Source organism: Stegostoma tigrinum, chromosome 2 (assembly GCF_030684315.1).
Source record: "Stegostoma tigrinum isolate sSteTig4 chromosome 2, sSteTig4.hap1, whole genome shotgun sequence".
NCBI lineage: Eukaryota > Metazoa > Chordata > Chondrichthyes > Orectolobiformes > Stegostomatidae > Stegostoma > Stegostoma tigrinum.
The window spans coordinates 33,042,609-33,064,837 of record NC_081355.1 but is presented as its reverse complement, the minus strand read 5'-3'; the positions used below and the strand labels follow the sequence as shown (position 1 = coordinate 33,064,837).

General features: G+C 41.8%; 1 protein-coding gene across 6 annotated transcripts in view; it reads left to right on the top strand.

Moving 5' to 3' along the window:
* The window catches only part of LOC125462117 (lysine-specific histone demethylase 2), a 122,636-nt gene that overhangs the window by 65,113 nt on the left and 35,294 nt on the right, over positions 1–22,229 (top strand). For 5 of the 6 annotated variants that reach the window (XM_048551704.2, XM_048551694.2, XM_048551686.2 and 2 more), the window contains 4 exons: positions 5,449–5,583; positions 6,570–6,741; positions 13,799–13,926; positions 18,285–18,416. In XM_048551704.2, coding sequence (XP_048407661.1) covers positions 5,449–5,583; positions 6,570–6,741; positions 13,799–13,926; positions 18,285–18,416 — 567 coding nt within the window. The remainder of the gene's footprint in view (positions 1–5,448; positions 5,584–6,569; positions 6,742–13,798; positions 13,927–18,284; positions 18,417–22,229) is intronic. The other variant, XM_048551714.2, reaches the window with a different exon arrangement.

Here is a 22,229-nt window from a genome sequence, read left to right as displayed (position 1 = left end):
AATAGAGAGAGAAGGGGAGGCGGATAGATGATGGATAGAGGAGAAGATAGGTGGAGAGGAGACAGACAGGTCAAAGGGGTGGGGACGGAGCCTGTAAAGGTGAATGTAGGTGGGGAGGGGATAGGTCAGTCCAGGGAGGACGGACAGGTCAAGGGGGCTAGATGAGGTTAGTAGATAATTGATGGGGGTGGGGCTTGAGGTGAGAGGAGGGGATAGATGGGAGAAAGGACAGGTTAGGGAGGCGGGGATGAGCTGGGCTGGTTTTGGGATGTGGTGGGAGAGGGGGTGGATTTGGAAGCTGCTGATGTCCACATTGATACCATTGGGCTGCGGGGTTCCCGAGCGGAATATGAGTTGCTGTTCCTGCAACCTTCGGGTGGCATCATTTGTGGCACTACAGGAGGCCCAGGATGGACATGTCGTCCGAGAAATGGGATGGGGAGTTGAAATGGTTCGCAACTGGAAGGTGCAGTTGTTTAGTGTGAACCAAACATAGGTGTGCTGCAAAGTGGTCCCCAAATATCCGTTTGGTTTCCCCGATTGGAGAGGAGGCCACAACGGGAACAGCGGATGCAGTGTACCAACATTGCCGAGGCCAGGCGCCAACTCTCCGACACCACCTCCTACTGGCCCCTTGATCGTGACCCCACCTCCAACCACCAAACCAACATCTCCCAAACCGTCCACAACCTCATCACCTCAGGTGGCCTCCTAGCCACAGACTCCAACCTCATTGTTCCCCAATCCCACACCACCCACTTCTATCTCCTTCTCAAAATCCACAAACCTGACTGCCCTGGTCAACCCATTGTCTCCACCTGCTCCTGCCCCACCGAACTTATCTCCACTGATTTATAGACTCCATTTTCTCCCCCTTGGTCCAGGAATTCCCTACCTATGTCTGTGACATCACCTACACTCTCCATCTCCTCCAGAATGTCCAATTCCCTGGTCCCCAGCACCTCATCTTTACCATGGATGTCAAGCCCTTGTACACTTGCATTCCTCGTACAGATGGCCTAAAGGCCCTCCCGCTTCTTCCTGTCCCGCAGGCCCAACCAGTCCCCCTCCACTGCCCTCATCTGCTTAGCCGAACTTGTCCTTACCCGCAACAACTTCTCTTTCAATTCCTCCCACTTCTTACAGACAAAAGGGGTGACCATGGGTACCCGAATGGGCCCAAGCTATGCCTGCCTCTTTGTAGGTTACGTGGGGCAATCCCTATTCCATAGCGACACTGGGCCTAAACCCCACCTCTTCCTCCGTTACATTGATAATTGAATCGGTGCAGCCTTGTGCTCCCATGAGGAGCTCAAGCTGTTCATTCACTTCACCATCACTTTCCACCCCAACCTTAAGTTCACCTGGACCACCCTGATACGTCTCTAATATGTCCCTGGACACCTGTCTCCATCTTTAGCAACCACCGAGAAACCAATATCCATTTCAAGCCCACAGTCTCCCACAGCTACCTAGAATACACCTCCTCCCACCCACCTTCCTGCAAAAATGCCATCCCCTATTCCCAATTCCTTCACCTCCACTGCATCTGCTCCCAGGATGAGGCATTCCACTCCCATACACCTCGGATGTCCTCATTTTTCAAGAACTGCAACCTCCTCCGCTCCGGTCAAGAACACCCTCGACAGTGTCTCCTGCATTCCTCGCAAGTCATCCCTCACACCCTCTTCCCCACAATAACAACCAAAATAGAATCCCCCTTTGTCCTCATGTACTACCCCACCAACCTCTGGATCCAACGCATCATCCTCTGACACTTCTGCCATCTGCAATCCGATGCCACTACCAAAGACATTTTTTCCCTCCCCACACTTACCTGCTTTCTGGAGGGAGCACTCTCTCTGGGACTCCCTTGTCCTCTCCACACTCCCCTCCAGCCCCACCACACCCAGCACTTCTGCCTGCAACTGCAGGAAATGCTACACCTCTCCCCTCACCCCCATCCCAGGCCCCAAGAAGACTTTCCGCATCAAGCAGATGTTTACCTGCACATCTGCTAATGTGGTATACTGCATCCGCTGTTCCCATTGTGGTGTCCTCTACATTGGGGAAACTAAGCAGAGGCTCGGTTAGAACTAAACAACTGCACCTCCCAGTCGCGAACCATTTCAACTCCCCCTCCCATTCCTCAGACGACATGTCCATCCTGGGCCTCCTGCAGTGCCACAACAATGGCACCTGTAGGTTGCGGGAACAGCAACTCCTATTCCGCTTTGATACCGCTGGGCTGCAGGGTTCCCATGTGGATTTCACAAGCTTCAAAATCTCCCCTCCCCCTACTGCATCCCAAAACCAGCCTAGCTCATCCCCACCTCCCTAACTTGTCCTTCCTCCCACGTAGCCCCTCCTCCCACCTCAACTCCCACCCCCATCTCCTACCTACTAGCCTCATCCTGCTCCCTTGACCTGTTTGTCCTCCTGGACTGACCTATCTCCTCCCTACCTCCACCTTTGCTCACTCTTTTTTTACTGGCTCCACCCCCATCTCTTTGACCATTTTCACTCCTCTCCGCCTATCTTCCCCTCTATCCATCTTCTATCCGCCTCCCCCTCTGTCCCTATTTATTTCAGAATCCTCTTCCCCTCCCCCATTTCTGAAGAAGGGTCCAGTGCCGAAATGCCAGCCTTCCTGCTCCTCAGATGCTGCTTGGCCTGCTGTGTTCATCCAGCTCTACACCTTGTTATTTCAGATTCTCCAGCATCTGCAGTTCCTACTATCTCTGAAATAACTTTAAATCTAGGATTGATAAATTAGGTTTAATCAAAAATGTTAAGGGATGTGCAAGAAAGACTGGAGCTCACGTTAGCTCACAGATCCGCCGTGATCTCATTTAATTGCTGAATGGGGTCAAAGTGCTAAGTGGTCTGCCACAGTTCTTCTTTTCCCAGCAATAGCTAGCAGTCTTTTTTTTTATGATAAATATCTCTTGCTTAGGTCACATAACTGTTTTCCTCATCCATTTGACCTAGAAGAAATCCTAAAAAGGTTGCAGCATCATGGCCTACAAGTGAACAGGGAGAAATGATAGTGTTTATTTTTGAAAGACTCCACAGAGTAACTGGACCATCTAATAGATGGTGAGGTACTACATGATGCACCCAATAAGATACAGGCTATTGTGAAGACCTCTTGACCAGAGAATGTATCTCAACTGAGATCATTCTTGGGGCTTGTAAATTACTATGGTAAATTTGTGTCTGATTTGGCATCAGTGCTAAAACCGCTGCATCTGTTGTGGGGAAATGGTGGCTGTGGAAATGGACCCAGGAATATGAGGAAGCTTACTGGGAGGTGAAGCAAAAAGATTGGGGTGGCTGAAGGTAGACTCTCAGATTGAGGAGAAATAATATGAGTCTTGCACGTTTGTAAGAAGTGCTGCTATTGTCACTGTCTTCACCCATGCCTTAATCATGTGGCAGCGGACTCATGTTGGTTTTTATGGGACCAGTACAGGGACATGTTACTATAGTGATCATGAGTGCCCTGAGGTGGCAGTCATGACGTTGGTATCAGTAGCAGTAACAGTAGGCTGACTTGATGAAATATTTTCCAGGTTTGGAAACCCCAAGCAAATAATGAGTGGCAGTGATCTATAGTTTGTGGTGCATGAGTTTGAGGAGTTCCTGGAAAATCAGAGTCATATATGTATGATCAGCTCCACGTCACCCTGCATCAGATGGTCAGATGGAGAGATTTGCTCAAACCTTTGAGGCAGGCCTCTAAGGTTTTACAAGGGGAGAATTTGCTAGGATGGTGATTGAACACATTCCTCAGCATGTATAGGAACATGCCACACATTATGACCCAGTGTTTACTGGCATCCTTAATATTCTTTTGGTACTCAGCTGGCAGTTGAACATTGTTTGAATTACTGCAGGTTGAAGAGACCAGATAGGTGATAGTGAAATCAAGAAGGACAGATGGCCAAAAGGGTGGGGACCTCCAGGTTAAGGGTATTCCCCAAAAGGAGAGACTGTGTTGGCCCGGAATTGTGTCCATTAAAAAGCAGGTCCCAGTGGTGGTAGTGTCTCATATGTTGTCATATATAGTGCAGACTAGGGATGAACTGGTCTGGAGGAGACATGTGGCCCAGCTTGAGACACCTCATTAATGGTTGGGGGGGAGACCAAGCTGTTCTGGATTGGACCTGTGGTGTTGACCATGTCATGTGTCTCTGAGCCAGAGTTGGCCATAATCTGGGAGGAGACCAGTCGTGTTGGAGGGCAACAATACCCAGGGAGGGCCATGTATGCAGAACATCAAGAGCTCCCTGAAGCCCAGTAGTCTACACTAGAAAAAGTTCCTGAGATGAGACGGTCTTTCAGGAATCGCCATCACCGTGATAGACTGATCATGTCAGTGTAGTCTATGGGAGGGTCAGTTTCTTTTTCCATTGTTTCTTGTCAGTATTCCTGATGATGTAGATAATAGCTGCAATGTATGTATCATAATTATAATTGGATGTATATGTAATGTAAACAGTTTAAAGGGCGTATTGAAATAAAGGGAAAGGAGTATTATGTACATAGTTGGGTGTGTGCTGCCTTTTGAGAGTTGGTTAGGTGCCGTGGAGGTGGGAGCTAGGGGAAAGAGTGTAAAAACTGATTTTGGAGCTGAGACCTATAATAATGTCTTTCCTGGCCAAATTTATCTGCCATCTACCTTGTATTCTTTTTACAGTTCTAATTAACCATGAACATAATACATTTCAAACAGTATTAAGTATGCTATCTTTGCTATGTGTTTAAGTTAATATACCAAAATCTAATCTATTAAAACTCATTTGACTTAGTATGCATTGGGAAAGACTAATACTAGCACATCTAAAATTCTGAGGGGGGAGGAGGAGAGTAAGAAATCACATATTCCGATTGTGGAGCATTGTGGTTGGTGATGTGCCAGATGGCGCAATTTTACTGTACTTGTTTGCTTAATCCTGGCTTTGAGCACACACATTTTGTTCAGTGCATTCAACTTTCTATTTCAACAGGTAACCTTGTAGGTATTGCGTAGATGCCAGCCTTAGATTTAAGAGGGCAGCATCTTGGTGGTGAATGTTTCAAGGAATCTCATTTGTAATTCCAAGCATGTTTGCCATTTCGGGGAGGATATCGAATTTGAGATTCTTCCCTTGAAGTCTTTTTGGTAATGGTGCTTGTGCATGTCCTGAATTATTGTTTGGTGACTAGATGTTTAAGACCAGACTGTCCAGCATATATTATACTTTTACTCGAATTGGCCAATTAATTTCCTTTTAGTCCATAGCTGTCGTCACTTTATTCGGTTGCTTGACCCACCAAAACTGGATTTAAGTGTTAGAATGCATCCTGTGTATGGTTTCAGAGGGAAGATTTCTAACAAATGATCACCTGATATTTGTGACAACAAAGAAAAATGTTTTCTGATTTGTTGCATTTTTACATTAGGTATTGGTGCTGGAAGCTAGAGACCGGATTGGTGGACGTGTTTGGGATGACCACTCTCTTGGTGTGACTGTGGGAAAAGGAGCACAAATTGTTAATGGCTGCATAAACAACCCTATAGCATTAATGTGTGAGCAAGTGGGTTTCAGCATTATATAGCAATATTATGACTGCATCAATCATTGACTTGTTTGAATTTCGCAGATTGCATTTTTTTTTGTCTTGCTGATTTGTTTTAATTGAACAATTTTTTTTTTTTGGTTGCTTTTTTGGCCTATCATTTTGGTTGCCTAACTTTAAGTTAGCATTTTTTCGGTACACATATACTTGCTGTTTGTCAATGAAACAATATTCATTTAGATTACTCTAACCACTTTCTCTTTACTCTTTCCTAACAAAAGTAATATAGTTCTGATTCATGGTCCTTTTTAATACAAAAAGGAGAGAAATTCAGATTTTATTCTTAGATGTCCATAGCGTCATTGGCTCAATTGTCTTCAGTTTGGTGAATGACTCTTGGCCTCTATATTAAGGTCAATGGTGGGGAAGTTCACTGTGTAATGATGAATACAATCTGCATCTCAGATACTAAAGCAAACTAATATAGCAAGACCCCAGCATTCATAGTTGTGTAGATAAGTGTGTTAAGTAATTTGAGTGCCACACAAATGCCAGGCATCCACCCTTGACAATCAATAGCAGTAACATCATTAAATCCTGCAGTATCAGCACCTGGGGGTTACCATTTGACCAGAAACTGTACTATGCTAACTATATGAATACTGTGGCTAAAAGAGCAGGTACATGGTTCGAAATTCAGAGATGCATGTTTCATTTCTAAGCTTTCAAAGCCTGACCACCAACTACAATATGCAAGTCAAGAGTATGATGGAATACCATCCATTATACATTACTATTAAGCAAAATTCACATAATTTGTATGTTGAAAAGGTTGGGGAAAAGATTGTGTTCTCAGGCTGTTCGAATGTATTTCTATGGAGATATACAGAGGAATGAGTTCAGATATTGCTTTGCTGACTATAGCTTACAGAAATCCAAATCTAACTTTGCTATGAGAAATTTGTATAAGCTTTGAATTATTTTGAAATTACTTTCTACTGCAGCTTGGAAGTAAGATGCACAAACTGGGGGATAGGTGTGATCTAATTGAAGAAGGTGGAAGGGTCGTTGATCCCACCATTGACAAATGCATTGACTTCCATTTCAATGCCATGCTGGATGTTGTAGCAGAATGGAGAAAAGATAAGAAACAGTTCCAAGATGTGCCTCTTGGTGGTGAGTAAACTTCCAGGAATATTGTTTAGAACTCAAATAATCAGTGGATTTAATCCTTGAAAGGCTCCAACACAAGTGGGGAGTTAAAGTCATGACACCATGCTAATAATTCCATTAGTTTAGAATTCACAAAAGATCTAACATCCAAAACTATTTTACAATACTTTAAGGCTAGAGGAATAATTGAAGAAAGAGTAATACCCATTCGGGTCCACAGTGGTAATTTGTGCAAGGGGCCGGAGGATGTAGTTTACATTTCCAAATGAATACTAAAATCTAACATGCAAGAACTGCGTATGCTGGAAATCTGAAACAAAGACAGAAATTGCTGAAGAAACTTAGTGAGTCCAGCTGCATTTATGGAGAGAAAGGAACACCTTCTCCCATAGCCTTTACCATTAACCACAAACCCCAACACTCGAGCACCACCACCATGGTCTTTAGCATATCTCCCACCTTTTCCTACTAACAATTAGTTCTGAAGAAGAATCACTGGACCTAAAGCGTTAACTCTGCTGTCTTCCCAAGGATGCAGCAGACTACTGAGTTTCTCCAGCAGTTTGCTTTTCCTCTAAAAGTATGCTTTGTGTTGGTGTTCCCAAGTGAGGGAGATGATTTGGACATAGAAGTAAGGGAGAAGGACAGTGATATATTAAAGATATTAAAATAGACAACAAGGAACTTCTGTGTAGTCTGGTGAGCTTGAAAGTAAACAAATATTTTAAGTAAATAAATCTCTAGGGCCGAATGAATGAGTCAAAGCAGAAAGCAAGGAATCAGCAATTTACGTACTCTACTTGGACTTCAGCAAGGCTTTTGATAAGGTCTTGACTAATTGTGAAGGTAAGAGCCCATGGGATCCAAGGAAATTTGGGTAATTGGACCCAGAATTAGCTCACCGGCGGGCAGCAGACAGTGATGATCAAGGAATGTCTTTGTGACAGGGATCAAAGTTGGGTCCTTGTTGCTTGTGTTATATGTAGGTGATTTTGACTTAAATGTAGGCGAGGCAATCATTATGTTAGCGGATGATATAACGGTTGGTGGCGTGGTAAATAGTGAGGAGGATACTATTGAATTACAGGAGAATATAATCAGGCTGCTGGCTGGGAACTGGAGTTCTATCTAGATAAGTGTGAGGTAACCTATTGGACAGGAAAAGTCGGCAAGGGCATATAGATGAATGGTAGGACCTTGGACAGCACTGAGAGTAAGAGAAACCTTGGTGTCCATAATCATTTGTCTTTTAAGGTAGCAGGATGGATAGATAGTGGTTAAGAAGTGGTTTTAATCTTCAGTTTGAGAGGGAGAAGGGACAATCGGAAGTGTCAGTATTGTAGTTGAATAAAGGGAACTATGGAGCTATGAGGGAGGAGCTGGCCAAAGTTCAATGGTACAATACCCTAGCAGGGATGGCAGTGGAACAACAATGGCAGGTATTTCTGGATATAATGCAGAAGGTGCAGGATCAGTTCATACCAAAGAGGAAGAAAGATCCTGAAGGGAGGCGGGGGCAGCCGTGGCTGACGAGGGAAGTTAAGGACTATATAAAAATAAAAGAGAAGTATAACATAGCAAAGGTGAGTGGGAAGCCGGAGGACTGGGAAGCTTTTAAAGAGCAACAGCGGATAACTAAAAGGGCAATACACAGAGAAAAAATGAGCTATGAAGGAAAACTGGCCAAAAATATAAAGGAGGATAGTATAAACTTTTTTAGGTATGTGAAAAGAAAAAAAATGGTTGCGACTAAAATTGGGCCCATGAAGTCAGAAATGGGTGAATTTATTATGGGGAACAAGGAAATGGCAGATGAGTTGAATAGGTACTTTGGATCTGTCTTCACTAGGGAAGACACAAGCCATCTCCCAGATGCAGTAGTGGCTGGAAGACTGAGGATAACGGACGAACTGAAGGGTATTTATATTATGTAGGAAATGGTGTTGGATAGAGTGTTAGGTCTGAAGGCTGATAAGTCCCTGGGACCTGATGGTCTGCATCCCAGGGTACTTAAGGAGGTGGCTGTAGAAATTGTGGATGTGTTGGTAATTATTTTCCAAGGTTCTATAGATTCAGGATCAGTTCCTGTGGATTGGAGGGTGGCAAATGTTGTCCCACTTTTCAGGAAAGGAGGGAGAGAGAAAACAGGAAATTACAGACCGTTTAGCCTGACGTCAGTGGTGGGAAAGATGCTGGAGTCAATTTTAAAAGATGAAATTACGACTCATTTGGATAGCAGTAACAGAATAGGTCACAGTCAGCATGGATTTACGAAGGGGAAATCGTGCTTGACTAATCTTGAATTTTTTGAGGATGTATCTATGAAGGTGGATAAGGGAGAGCCAGTGGATGTAGTGTACCTGGACTTTGAGAAAGCCTTTGATAAAGTCCCGCATAGGAGATTGGTGAACAAAATTAGGGCACATGGTATTGGGGACAAAATACTGAGTTGGATTGAAAATTGGCTGGCTGACAGGAAGCAAAGAGTAGTGATAAATGGGTCCCTTTCGGGATGGCAGGCAGTGACCAGTGGGGTACCACAAGGTTTGGTGCTGGGACCACAGCTGTTTACGATATATATTAATGATATAGATGAAGGCATTAAAAGTAATATTAGCAAATTTGCTGATGATACAGAGCTGGGTGGCAGTGTACAATGTGAGGAGAATATTATGAGAATACAGGGTGACTTGGACAGGCTGGGTGAGTGGACGGATGCATGGCAGATGCAGTTTAATGTGGATAAGTGTGAGGTTATCCACTTTGGTGACAAGAACAGGAAGGGAGATTACTATCTCAATGGAGTCAAGTTAGGTAAAGGGGAAGTACAACGAGATCTAGGTGTTCTTGTACATCAGTCAATGAAAGCAAGCATGCAGGTACAGCAGGCAGTGAAGAAAGCTAATGGCATGCTGGCCTTCATAACAAGAGGAATTGAGTACAGGAACAAAGAGGCCCTTCTGCAGCATGGACAGGGCCCTGGTGAGACCACACCTGGAGTAGTGTGTGTAGTTTTGGTCTCCCAATTTGAGGAAGGACATTCTTGCTATTGAGAGAGTGCAGCCTAGGTTCACAAGGTCAATTCCCGGAATGGTGGGACTATCATATGTTGAAAGATTGGAGCGACTGGACTCTTTAATTTAGAAGGATGAGAGGGGATCTGATTGAGGTGTATAAGATTATTAAGGGATTGGACACTGTGGAGGCAGGAAGCATGTTTCTGCTGATGGGTGAGTCCAGGACTGGAGGACACAGTTTAAAAATAAGGGGTAGGCCATTTAGAACAGAGTTGAGGAAAAACTTCTTCACCCAGAGAGTGGTGGACATATGGAATGGTCTGCCCCAGAAGGCAGTGGAGGCCAACTCTCTGGATGCTTTCAAGAAAGAGATAGACAGATCTCTTAAAAATAGTGGAATCAAGGGTTATGGGGATAAGGCAGGAACAGGATACTGATTGTGGATGATCAGCCATGATCATAATGAATGGTGGTGCTGGCTCGAAGGGCCGCGTGGCCTAATCCAGCACCTATTGTCTGTTGTCTATTAAGAAGGCCTATGAGAGACTTGCTTATTAGCTGAGACATAGAAATTAAGAGCAGTGAGATAATGCTAGAACTGAATAAAACAGTGGTTAGACTACAGCTAGTGAACTATGCGCAATTCTGGAATATAGAAGGGAATTGATAGCACTGGAGAGGGTGCAGAGGAGATTCAACAGGAAGTTGTCTGTGCTGGCGAGTTTGTTACGAAGAGAGGTTCAATAGAGTAGGATAACAAAGTGCCTACCCAACGCATCAGCTTTCCTCTTCCTCTGCTGCCTGTTCTGCTGTGTTCCTCCAGCTCCACACTTTGTTATCTCTGACTCCAGCATCTGCAGTTCTTGCTATCTAATTCGATAGACTGGGATTGTTTTTCATAGAGCAGAGAAGATTGACATGACGGAGATGTCTAAAATTGAGAAACAGACAGGAAGAAACCTTTCCCTTCAGAGGGATCAATGATCAGGGGCCATGGATCATAGAATCATAGTATCCCTACAGTGTGGAAACGGGCCCTTCGGCTGTACCACTGAACCTCAGAGCATCCCACTCAGACCAATCCCCCTATAACCCACCTAATCTACACCTCCCTGAATCCTACGGGCAATTTAGCATGGCCACTCCACCTGGCCTGCACATCTTTGGACTGTGGGAGGAAATCGGAGCACCCGGAGGAAACCCACGCAGACACTGGGAGAATGTCCAAACTCCAGACAGTTGCCCGAGGCTGGAATCGAACCCGGGTCCCTGGTGCAGTGAGGCAGCTGTGCTAACCACCATGCCGCCCCTATATTAGGATGTTAAGTAAGTACAGAAGTTTTAGAGGAGATGTGTGGAAAACTGTTTTTCACTCAGAGGATGGTGGGAATCTTGAACTCACTGCCAGAAGCCCTCAAAACATGGAGGAAGTATTTAGATGTGCACTTATAATGTCAAGGCAAGGCTCTGGCCAAATGCTGGCACGCTGGGACTGGAATAGTTAAGTGTTTGTTTTTGACGGGCCTCTTGAGTCTGTGTCGATGTGTCCGAGTTGTATGTTGACCTGTTGATCTCAGTGACTCTATTGCTACCAGGATTTGTACAAGCACTTGCAGGTTTGGAGTATTCAGAGATGTTCTATTGGATAAAAGTTGAAAAAAATAGACGGTGCCAAAGAAAATCAAAGCTGCATATCAAAGGCAGAGGGATGACCTTAGAGGTCTGTTAAATCATGAGGGGCATGGACAGGATGAATAGCCAGGGTCTACTCCCATAGTAGGGGAGTCCGAAACTTGATGGCACAGGTTTAAGGTGAGAGAGGAAAGATTTAAAAGCGACCTAAGGAGCAACTTTTTCACACACAGGGCGATGCATACATGAAATGAGCTGCCAGAGGAAGTGGTACAATAATAACATTTAAGAGGCATCTGGATGGATATATGAACAGGAAGGGTTTAGAGCAACATGAAGCATTTGTTGACAAATGGGACTATCATAATTTTAGGATATCTAGTTGGTATGGACGAGTTGGACCGAAGAGTCTGTTTCCATGCTGTACAGATCTGTGACTCAATGAGTCTATAACTAAATACAGGACATTTTGTTTTTCTTGTGGCTGTGCTGTTAAAATGATAAATTTAGCTTAGCCATCTGAAGCTAGTGCTTGTGTCCTGACCCTTAATGTTGTACAATTCATCCAAAAAGTGATTTTTCTCATACTGTGGAATGCTTAAACTTTCTTCTCCGTACCTCATCACCCCAACCATGTCCAAAAACTTTCCCGGTATATCTGTTGGGTTACATCCTGTTCCAAGCCCTAAAGAAACAACACAAATATGGATTAACAGTTTTGGTGAACTTTAACCAGGCTTAATTTGGATGGCTTCTGTTGCACATGCATAAAATATTTATACATTATTCCCTTTAGCCCCCATCTCCATCCATATTACAGAATGTTGTCTTACAGCATCTGTTTGGGAAGTCCAGAAATGAGATTACGTTCACATGAAAAAGGTTATACAAGCTTTCATAAAAGTAAAGTGTGCTTCTAGACATGTTGCTGTTTTGTACGTGCACAAAGCTTGAGGAAAGCAAGTACGTATGGGGTAAGAATTATTAAAGACTTAAACTACCGTAAGTCTTGCCATGAGACCATAAAAATAGGAACAAGAGTAGTCTGCTTGGCCCCTCGAGCCTGCTCCATCATTCAGTAGAATCACAGCTGATCTGACATTCCTCACATCTACTTTGGTGAATTATTTTTTCCCCTGTAATCCTTGATTCCCCTGTTGGTCAAGAATCTATCTCTGTCAGACTTAAATATACACAACAACTCTGCACCCATCACCTTTTGGCCAGGAGTTCCAAAGACACTGAACCATCTGAGAGAATTAATTCTGCCTTGTCTCAGTCTTAAATTGGCACCCCAATATTCTGAGACAATGCTGTCTGGTCATTCCTCTCAACATTTACCTTGTTACCCTTTAAATCCTATGTTTCAGTGACAACCTCTCTTCTAAACTCCAGCGAGTAGAGTCCCAAACTGTTTGGTCTTTGCTCAGAAAGCAATCCGTGTATACCAGGGAGCATCCCAGTGAACCTTCTTTGAACTGCCTCCATCCTGTTATTGTTGAATAACAACACTTTGAATGTTGTTAATCATTTTGAATGCTTGCTCCCTGCCGTCCCCACACTCCCAGCTAGCCCACTCACTGCCTTACCCCTTTGCTCACTTGTTCTCTCTGGTACTGAATAACACTCCATGTATGGCACTGATGTGTTTTTGTAGGACGAATACCAATTTTTGTTCTTTGCCATGGATTCATCATTAGTGAATTTTGGTTGATCTTGAATGCAAGTGAGAGATGGTTGACTGTGTTATTCCAATTTGATACCCCACTAAACACAAACAAGATGCAGCAGATGCTGGAGTTATGAAATTATAACAGAAATTCTGTAAGTACACAGTTCAGGGAACATCTGTGGATTGAGAAACTAACGTTGTGTTTGAAGTTTAGTATGCTTTCTCAGAACTGACAGAACAAGCCCTGTTCCTTGATACTTGCATTTGCTCTGCAGAAGGCTGAAGACTGAAAGATCAGCAGATGAACAAATTGGAGACTTTGAAATGGCAGGTGACTGGAAGCTTGGGGTCATGTTTGCAGATTAATCAGAAGCACTTAGCCAAGTAGTTGAACAAACTTGTCTGCCTAGTTTAGAGTAGACTGCATTGTGAGCAGCAGAAATGGACATATTAACTTGAGATAACTATACGTAAGTCATTGTTTTGTCTGAAAGGAGTGTTTGGATGAAGAGAGATGAGGTGAAATAACAGGTGTTGTTTCTCTTGCATTGTGTGGAAAGGTGGCTTGGAAGGCAGGAGTGATTGAGAAGTACACTGGAATGTAACCGAGTGAACTTTTCCTTCTGTTTGGAAGGAGAGGGGAAGGTATGTTTGTGTGGGGAAGTAACAAGATGATTTGTTGAATAAAAGGCTTCAAGAAAGCAAAAATCAACATTCCAAGTTTTTGTTCTGTGTGCAGAAAAGATTGAGGAGATCTACCAAACTTTTATTCAAGAATCTGGAGTCCAGTTCAGTGAACTAGAAGCCAAAGTGCTGCAATTTCATCTTGGTAATCTTGAATATGCTTGTGGTAGCAACCTACAGCAGGTAAAAATGTTAATGAATCATCTGAATACTGTAGAAAATTGTGATCAATGATGTATAACATTTGCAGTTATTACTAAAAATCAGTAATTATGACTTGTATTTTCAGTGGCTAATAGTTTGTATTTGTGAATCTTCAGGTATAGAATGAGAAAGGGGTGCTTGGACCTGAGAACTCCAAACCTTTCTGGAAGAAAATCCTCAACAGCATGCCATTTTGTTTTTTTTTTTCAGGAATGCTCAAGTTCAGTGCTAATAAGAGACTAAGTGGTGCAGGTTTTATCACCGTTATAAAATTGAGGGGATAAGGTGATCCAAGAGTTGAAATGTTCAAGGCTACACAGTATTTTGGAAGGATGGGCCGTGGCAAAAGAAGAGGTACCGCTGATAGGAAACGATAACATAACATTAGGGAGAGAGGATCTGGGCTTAGAAGTTCATGTAGTACAGTCAACCTGGATTGCGATTAGCAATGGCAAGAAGCAGACAACACAGATGGGAGTAGCTTATACACTTTCTAAAAGTAGTTATAGCATGGTACAAAATATTAAACAAATTATTTGAGCTTAAAGCAAAAGCAATCAAAAAATTGTGGCATCTTAGTTTTTGTATTAACTAAGAAAACAAAATGGTGAGGGTAGTCTGGATAATGAGCTGATATAATGTTTTTCAGAATAGTTTCTGGAAGCAAACTATTGTAGAACTATAGTAAAACTCATTTTGGATTTGGGATTCTGTAATGAGGCAGGTTCATTAGCAACAAAAAACCATTCTGGCCGATTCTGCAGAGAAAACAGCTCAATTTTCGAGTTCAATGGGACTTTTCTTTGGAATTGAGCATTGGAAGTGCTTTGGAAGCATTGAAGGATTTTTAAAAATTGACTAGTCAGGGTAAATAAATGAGTAAGTTATTCAGAAAATGAAATAATTTGGCTTTTATAAGTATACATAAGGAAAAGCCCCAATATAAATTTTGCTTTCTTAAAAGCAACGACAAGAGAAATTATCATGGGAAAGTGGCATGGCTATTCAGTGTAATAAAATGTGAGGCTGGATGAACACAGCAGGCCCAGCAGCATCTCAGGAGCACAAAAGCTGACGTTTCGGGCCTAGACCCTTCATCAGAGAGGGGGATCCCTGAGGTTGGTCCGGAGGGAGGAGGGTAACCTCTTCAGGTTAGGCATCCCTGGAAGAGGCTTTGCAGTGAGGTTAAAATTGTATCAGTGATAATGGGAACTGCAGATGCTGGAGAATCCAAGATAATAAAATGTGAGGCTGGATGAACACAGCAGGCCCAGCAGCATCTCAGGAGCACAAAAGCTGACGTTTCGGGCCTAGACCCTTCATCGGTGTTTTGTCTTTACAATGGTTGATGCAGCCAGGGCTCAAAACAGTGAATAAGTTAAGATAATTATTACTAAGGAGCAAGTACAGGCACAAATGGACCCTTTTCAGACTGTGTAGTGGAGTGCTATAAGGATCGTGCTTTGGGCCTTGGCTGTTTACAATCTATGCTAATAACTTGGATGAAGAGGTAGTAATCTAAGTTTGCTGATGATTCAAAGCAGATCGAAAATTTAGCTTGAGGAGGAAGCAGGCTGCAGGTAAGTTGAGTTGACCACAAGATGGTCGTTGGAATGCAGATAATTGGTAATTGAGGTTATTCACTTTGATCATAAAAACAATTTTTCTTGAAAGGTGTGACACTTCTAAATGTTAATGCTTGAACAATTTAGTATGCCTGTATAAGGAATATGCAAATTAAGTCCCCAGTACAGAAAGCAATTGAAGGTAAATGACATGTTGGCTTTTATTGCAAAGGGTTGGAATAGAGGAGTGAAGAAGCTTTGCCATAATTACATAAGGCTTTGGTGGGCCATATCTGGAATATTGATTGCAGTTTGGTCTCCATATTTAAATAAGGATATACTTTTATTGGTGGCAGTACAGGGAAGATTCTCTAGATTGGTCCCTGGGATGTGAGGATTGTCCTCTGATGAGTGGCTGAGTAAATTGGGCCTATATTCTCTGGAGGGTGAGGCAATTTCATTGCAACATGCAAGAATCTGAAGGGGCTTGATGGAGTAGATGCTGAGAGAAAAGTTCCCTGAAACAAAAACATGGACATGGTCTAGAAATAAGCAGTTTTAAATCAAAACAAGATGCAGAAAGGTGGTTGCAAAAGGCCAACTTAAGTAATGTAATCTTTCAGCACAGAGGAAGATGCAGAGACATCTTAATGTTGGTGACAAAGGAATCCATGAGTTCCTTGCACATTTCATGTTGGAATGGAGTATGGAAAATCTGGGAAATGGTTTTAAAAATCGACTTGGAGTTGAGAAAAGAGGCTTTGATTCCAGGATGATGATTCTAGAAGAGTTAATCGCTTTTGCAGATGGAAGATAAAAGATCTGCTAGTATGCCATGACCGTGTCATGATTGGTAAATTGCTAGACTGGTTAGTCACTAAATTCCTTTCAGGCCGTGTTTCTTGGATTTGGCATAAAGGCTGTTCTCAGATAGTAGCCAGGTAAGAGAAAGTAATGGTTTTAATGGTGATTAGTGTATTGAACATGGAGCTGAGCATATCGTAGAGTATTTAAAAACTCTAGCAACTGCAAAGTGAATGGAGGCCCAAAGCATACACATTTGGGAGAGAGGTGGAGATGAAATAGTCAAAGGAGGAGAAGATGGTAGAAAAGTAAGGGGACAGGGTGTTGTGAAATTTAACTAAAGGAGTCACACTGCCACTGCGACAGACATGGTGAGGTAAGTGGTGAAGTGCATACCCAGGGGTGAGATGTGATTACTCTTCACTTCTGTATCCACCAATGTTATGCCCATAAAATTTTCTATAATAAGCTCATGGATTATAAGGGGTTTTTTCGTTAATGAAGAGACATTCCGCAACAACGTGAATTTATTTTTGTTTCTCCTGTAGTTGTTTTGTCGATCTTATTAAATCTATGATCTTGAGTTGCTGACCCCCTTGGAAGAGAAAACAATTTCTCATTTTTCCTCCCCCAAACTTCAAACTGTTATTTTTGAAGCTGAACTCTAGTTCGTTTTTCTGCAAAAATATAAAGCAACAGCCTGTGAGCTGATCCAAGTACTGATCTCTAGGGTGGTAGTTGTACATTTGAGGGGCACTATACTATTCTCCAAATATTATTGATGTCCAACATCTTATCAAATATTGATAAACAACTACTACTACTACTAGTGCTGGCTGTCCACTATCCTTCTGAAAGTGAAAATTAATTTAATTCTTGATAATGATCTCTAGTAATTTCCTCTTTACCGACTGGCCTGAGGTTATCAAGTTTATCTTCCCGATCCCTTTAAAAGGGGTGTAACATGGAGCACCACTCCCAAATCCAAAAGAAGATTGAAAGATTGTGACCACAGTTTCTGCTGTCTTCATTATTACTTACCTTTGCAATCTATAAACGTATTGCACCTGTAGCAGGTGACTTGATAATGTTGAGTAGCAATTTGATTATCAGCAGCTTTTTATACCTTTTTGGTCTGTGCAATAACCTCTAACCATTCCTGTATTCTAACAGTAATTTAGCTTATTTTGTGAAAACAATGCAGAACACTCATTCAATGCTGCAGTCATGTCCTCCACCTGAAATTTCCTTCTTTATCTAGCCCTTAGTTTTTCCCACATGCAAAAACTGTGAATTCATAGGGTTTTCCCTTGTATGATGAAAATGAAGAGCTGCAGATGCTGGAACTCTGAAACATAAACAGTAAGTGGTGAAGAAACTCCGGTCTGGCAGCATCTGCAGAAAGAGGAGCAGTTAGCATTTAGAATCCAGTGACTCTTTGTCAGAACATTAGTCTTTTCTCAACTTCATTGTAAGTACTTTTCTCACATTGAAAGTTCTCTATTCTCGATAAACTGGCTGATTTTCTACTGAATTCTGCACCTCTTCTTGGTTTAACTTCAAATATTTCTTTTTGTCACCCTGAGAGCTTTGGAGTATGCTGGTTTGTAATTTAACTATGCTAACCTTGAAGGTCTACCGTTATCCATTGAATAATTTACTTGGTCATTTTTGTTTGCAGCACAGCTACATCATATTTTCTAAATTCAATGATTTGTTTTTTTTTGTCTTCAAGTTCTTTTATTTTCAACTGTAATTAACTTTTCATATGTTCTTCTGTCAGTGTTTTATACCTTTTCTCTGGTTATTATAAGACTGATGTTCTTCATTTGAAACACACTCCACTAACTGAATTTATTGTTAATTTCCCTGGTATGTCTCTGTAAGGTTATCCAATTGGGGGACACAAATTCAAAGATAAAACCACATTTCTTTTTCTGTCTGTAACAAACATGATTTTTGTTGCAGGTGTCGGCTCGTTCCTGGGACCACAATGAGTTTTTTGCCCAGTTTGCAGGTGATCATACACTCTTCATATCAGGTTACTCTGCCATCATCAATAAACTTGGCGATGGTCTGGACATAAGGCTTAATACTCCAGTAAGTTTTTGATTTATCTTTTTAAAATGGCAGTTCAATTTGTAAAACAAAAATTGAGTGCCAACAATTTGTGCAGTTTATCTTGCTGATGGAGCTAATAACTGGATACATTTCAAGCAATGGTTAAGCTATCACGTTTTGCTGTATAGTTCCTGCATGAACTATATAGCAAAGTAGACTGAGCAGTAGTTTAAACCAGTAATAGGAAGGTAGAAGTATTATAATAAGTTTGTGGCATCATTAGTTAAACACCAGAACTACAGATAATTGTTGTTTGACATATTAAACTTAAATAAAAATACAGAATAAAGATGGCAGGACAGATGACACAAAAATCAATTACTGGTGAAACTCACCAGGTCTGGCAACATTTCATAGAAATTAAATTTAATGCTTTAAGCCCAAGATAACTCTGCTTTGGAACTAAGAGGGAGGTGCAGAAGTGCTGGATTTTATAAAAGGGAGGAGCAAGTAGAAGTGAAGGGGAAGTTAAGGGAAGGTTAATGGGCAAAACAGATTAAAGATCAAAAGTGTCATAGAACAAAAAGCAAAGGGAGTGGCCAGTGGTGGAAGACAGCAGGAGTCGAGGACTGGAAACAAAAATGGAGAACAGGATTCATGATCTGTAGATTGTTATAGTACTTCAGTTTTATTTCTGGGTAGATGTTGCAAGCGTAGTATGAATGTTCTGACTGATACCTCTGTGATGCACAGCAACAACATCTGCAGTAAGTATCTGCAGCGTGGAGCTGATAGGCTGGAACCTGAGGTTGGGACGTCGTCTCCTAAGCATTTTGTTCCAAAAGGTGCTCTCAGCCCTCGGGTTAGGTATTTCAGATTTGTTCCATGGTTAGAGGCAGGAGGGTGGGATTATAAGCAAAGTAGGTGTAAGGATCCAGAATGTAGCAATGAAAGAGCCTCAACCTTTCCAGTTATCTAACACATTCAGAGCTCTTTCAGATTTTGTGAATGAGGACTGGGACTACAGGGGAGAATGATCAGACTGATTACTGCATTATGATGAAGAGGACCTTTCAAATCAGGGGTGGGGGTGGAGGAGTGGGTGTTGGAAGGAATGTAGTTGTAATAGACGACAGTTTGGTTTAGGAGTTGACTGCTGTTTTCAACTAGAGAGCACGAGTCCTGAAGGCTGCATTGCCAGATTTAAGGGCAACACTTCGGGAATGGAGAGGAACTTGGACCAGTAAGAGAAGGATCCTTTTGTCATGTTCACCTTGGGTATAGATAAAAATAAGTAGCGTGAAGAAAGAGATCCTGCTAGAAAATATGAGGGGCTCAAAACTAAATTTATTTAAAATAGGGTAGAACCAGGAAGTTTATTTTAGATTAGTACCTGAGCCACAAACAAATTGGTGTTGGGTTAATTAGATATTAGAATTCAGTGCATGCTTGAAAGATTGGCATTTAAGAATTTGGAAATTAGATAGTGTTAGCAAAATTCCCCCACCCTTTAATAGTGTGTTCTCTTTGAAACAAAGACTGGATATTCTAATTTCCTTCCCTATTTGCTGAATTTGTATGCTAGCGTTCTGCAGTCTTCTTCCACTTTAATATTATTCAGCTCCTTTTATTCTTCCTGGCAAGTGCATAACCTCACATTTACCCACATTATACTTCTATGCGTCAAATTTTTGCCCATTTGCTTAACATAGAACATAACAGCACAGTACAGGCCCTTCGCCCTCGATGTTTAACCTGTCTGTATCACTTTGCAATCTCTCATCTTCATTTTCTTTCGCACCTATCTTTTTGTATTATCCAAAAACTTGACATTTGTACATTCTTCATCCAAGTCAGTACATATTATAAATAATTGTGGCTCCAGTGCTGATCCCAGTGATACTTTAATTACAGGTTGCCAACCTGATAATGCCCTCTTTATCCCAGCTCTGACTTCTTTTAGTTATTCAGTCCTGTATCCATGCTGAAAAAAGAAATACCTTCAATTGATGTGACACTTTATCAAACGCCTTCTCACGATCCAAATATATTAAATCCACTGCTTCCTTTTATCTATGCTGCTTATTACCTTAACAAATTTCTTGTATATTTTGTCAAGCATGATTTCACCCTGATGAAGCCATGCTGACTCTGCTTGATCATACCTTACACATTTCCAAATGCTGTGCCAGTGTATTCGTTATGATAAACTCAAATATTTTCCAAATGATGGATGTTAAGCCAGCTTTCTCTTTCCCTTTTTAAATAAATCTTGAGCTGAAGTTGTCTTAAAATTATGAGTATTTGCAAGAGTAAGAATAAATTCCTTTCTCGTGGACTCCTCTTGATTTGCCTGAGGGCTACTTTTTGATTTTCAGAGGCTCCTTTATCATTCTCACCAATACCTTTTTATTGGTGATGCTATCATATAGCAACAATGTCTTCCCTCTTGCGTTGTCATATGGGATATTGGGGTTCTTGAAATCGAAGTAAGAGTAATTCTCTAATATCTTCAATCATTACCTGTCCATTAAATTTAAACATCCAACACACACAAACATTAGTTTCCTAGACACTTTGGTATTTAAGCTGACTCAAGATACAACAAGCACAATTTAGCAAAAAAGTCCACCCTTCCTGCACTACTCCCCCACCCGCCATGAGTAATTGATACAGATTTCTATACGCCAAAGTCTATCACTCCAAGCATATCTTCTCATGAGATCACAGCTAGTGTATTTGTATCACATATGGACAAAGCTAAGAGATTTCTATCAGAAAGTAACTAACAAATGTCAAGCAATCATTATTTTCCAGCATGTCAAACAATCATTATTTTCCAGCAAGAGAGAATCCCAATATTCCTTGACATTCCATGGCACTACCATCACTGAATTGACCATTGTCAACATCCTTGGAGTCCCATTGGCCAGAAACTGAACTGGATTAGTCATGCAAACACAGCGGTTACAAGAGCAGGTCAGAATCTATGAATCCTGCAGTGAGTAACTTCCATCTCACTCAACAAAACTTGTCCACCATCCACAAGGTGCAAGTTGGGAGTGGAAGTAGCAGCATGAAAGAATACTTGCCACCTGTCTGGATGATTGCAGAGTCAACAATATCCAAGAATCTCAATACAATTCAGGACAAAGGCTGAGAGGAGATTTGCTTGAAATGTGCAAAATAGAGAAGGGCACACAGACAAGGTGAATGATCATGCCCTTAGCAGGGAAACTAGTGACGAGAGGGCATAGATTAGTGATTAATGAAAGGTTTAGATGGGAGATGAAAATTTTTTTTGACCCATAGGATGCTGCTTGAAAAATTTGTTGAGACAGAAGCTCTTAACCCGTTAAGCACCTGAAGGGCCATGCACCAAACGTTGGAAAGTGAGATTGGGCTGAGTGAATAGTTTTTTGGATTGGCTCAGACATGATGGGGCAAGTGGCCTTCATCTGTGTTATAAACTTGTTATGATTTCACTTGCATATTTTTGTGAAATCTAGGCCAGGAGTGAGTTCCTGGAGCTATGGGACTGGTTGCACTTTTACCAAACTACTGTTGCTGGCTGTGTCTGTTCAGATAAGTTTGTTTCCCTGTTTTTCCCTTTAACAGAAGTCAGGTGGAATACTTGTATAGTATTTGCAATTCTCCAATCCTTTTTGCACCACTCCTCCATCTAAGTAGGGTTAGTTGCCAGCGTGTTTGAATTTCTGCTCTTATTTCCCTTTGAAACAGAGGCTGTTTTTTAAGTTTCTTGTTAATGTTATCAGTTATTGTCTCCAAAATCCCACAAGTTGCCTTTTTGCTATGAAATTTGTCATGGTGACTTAATCATTAAGCATTTGC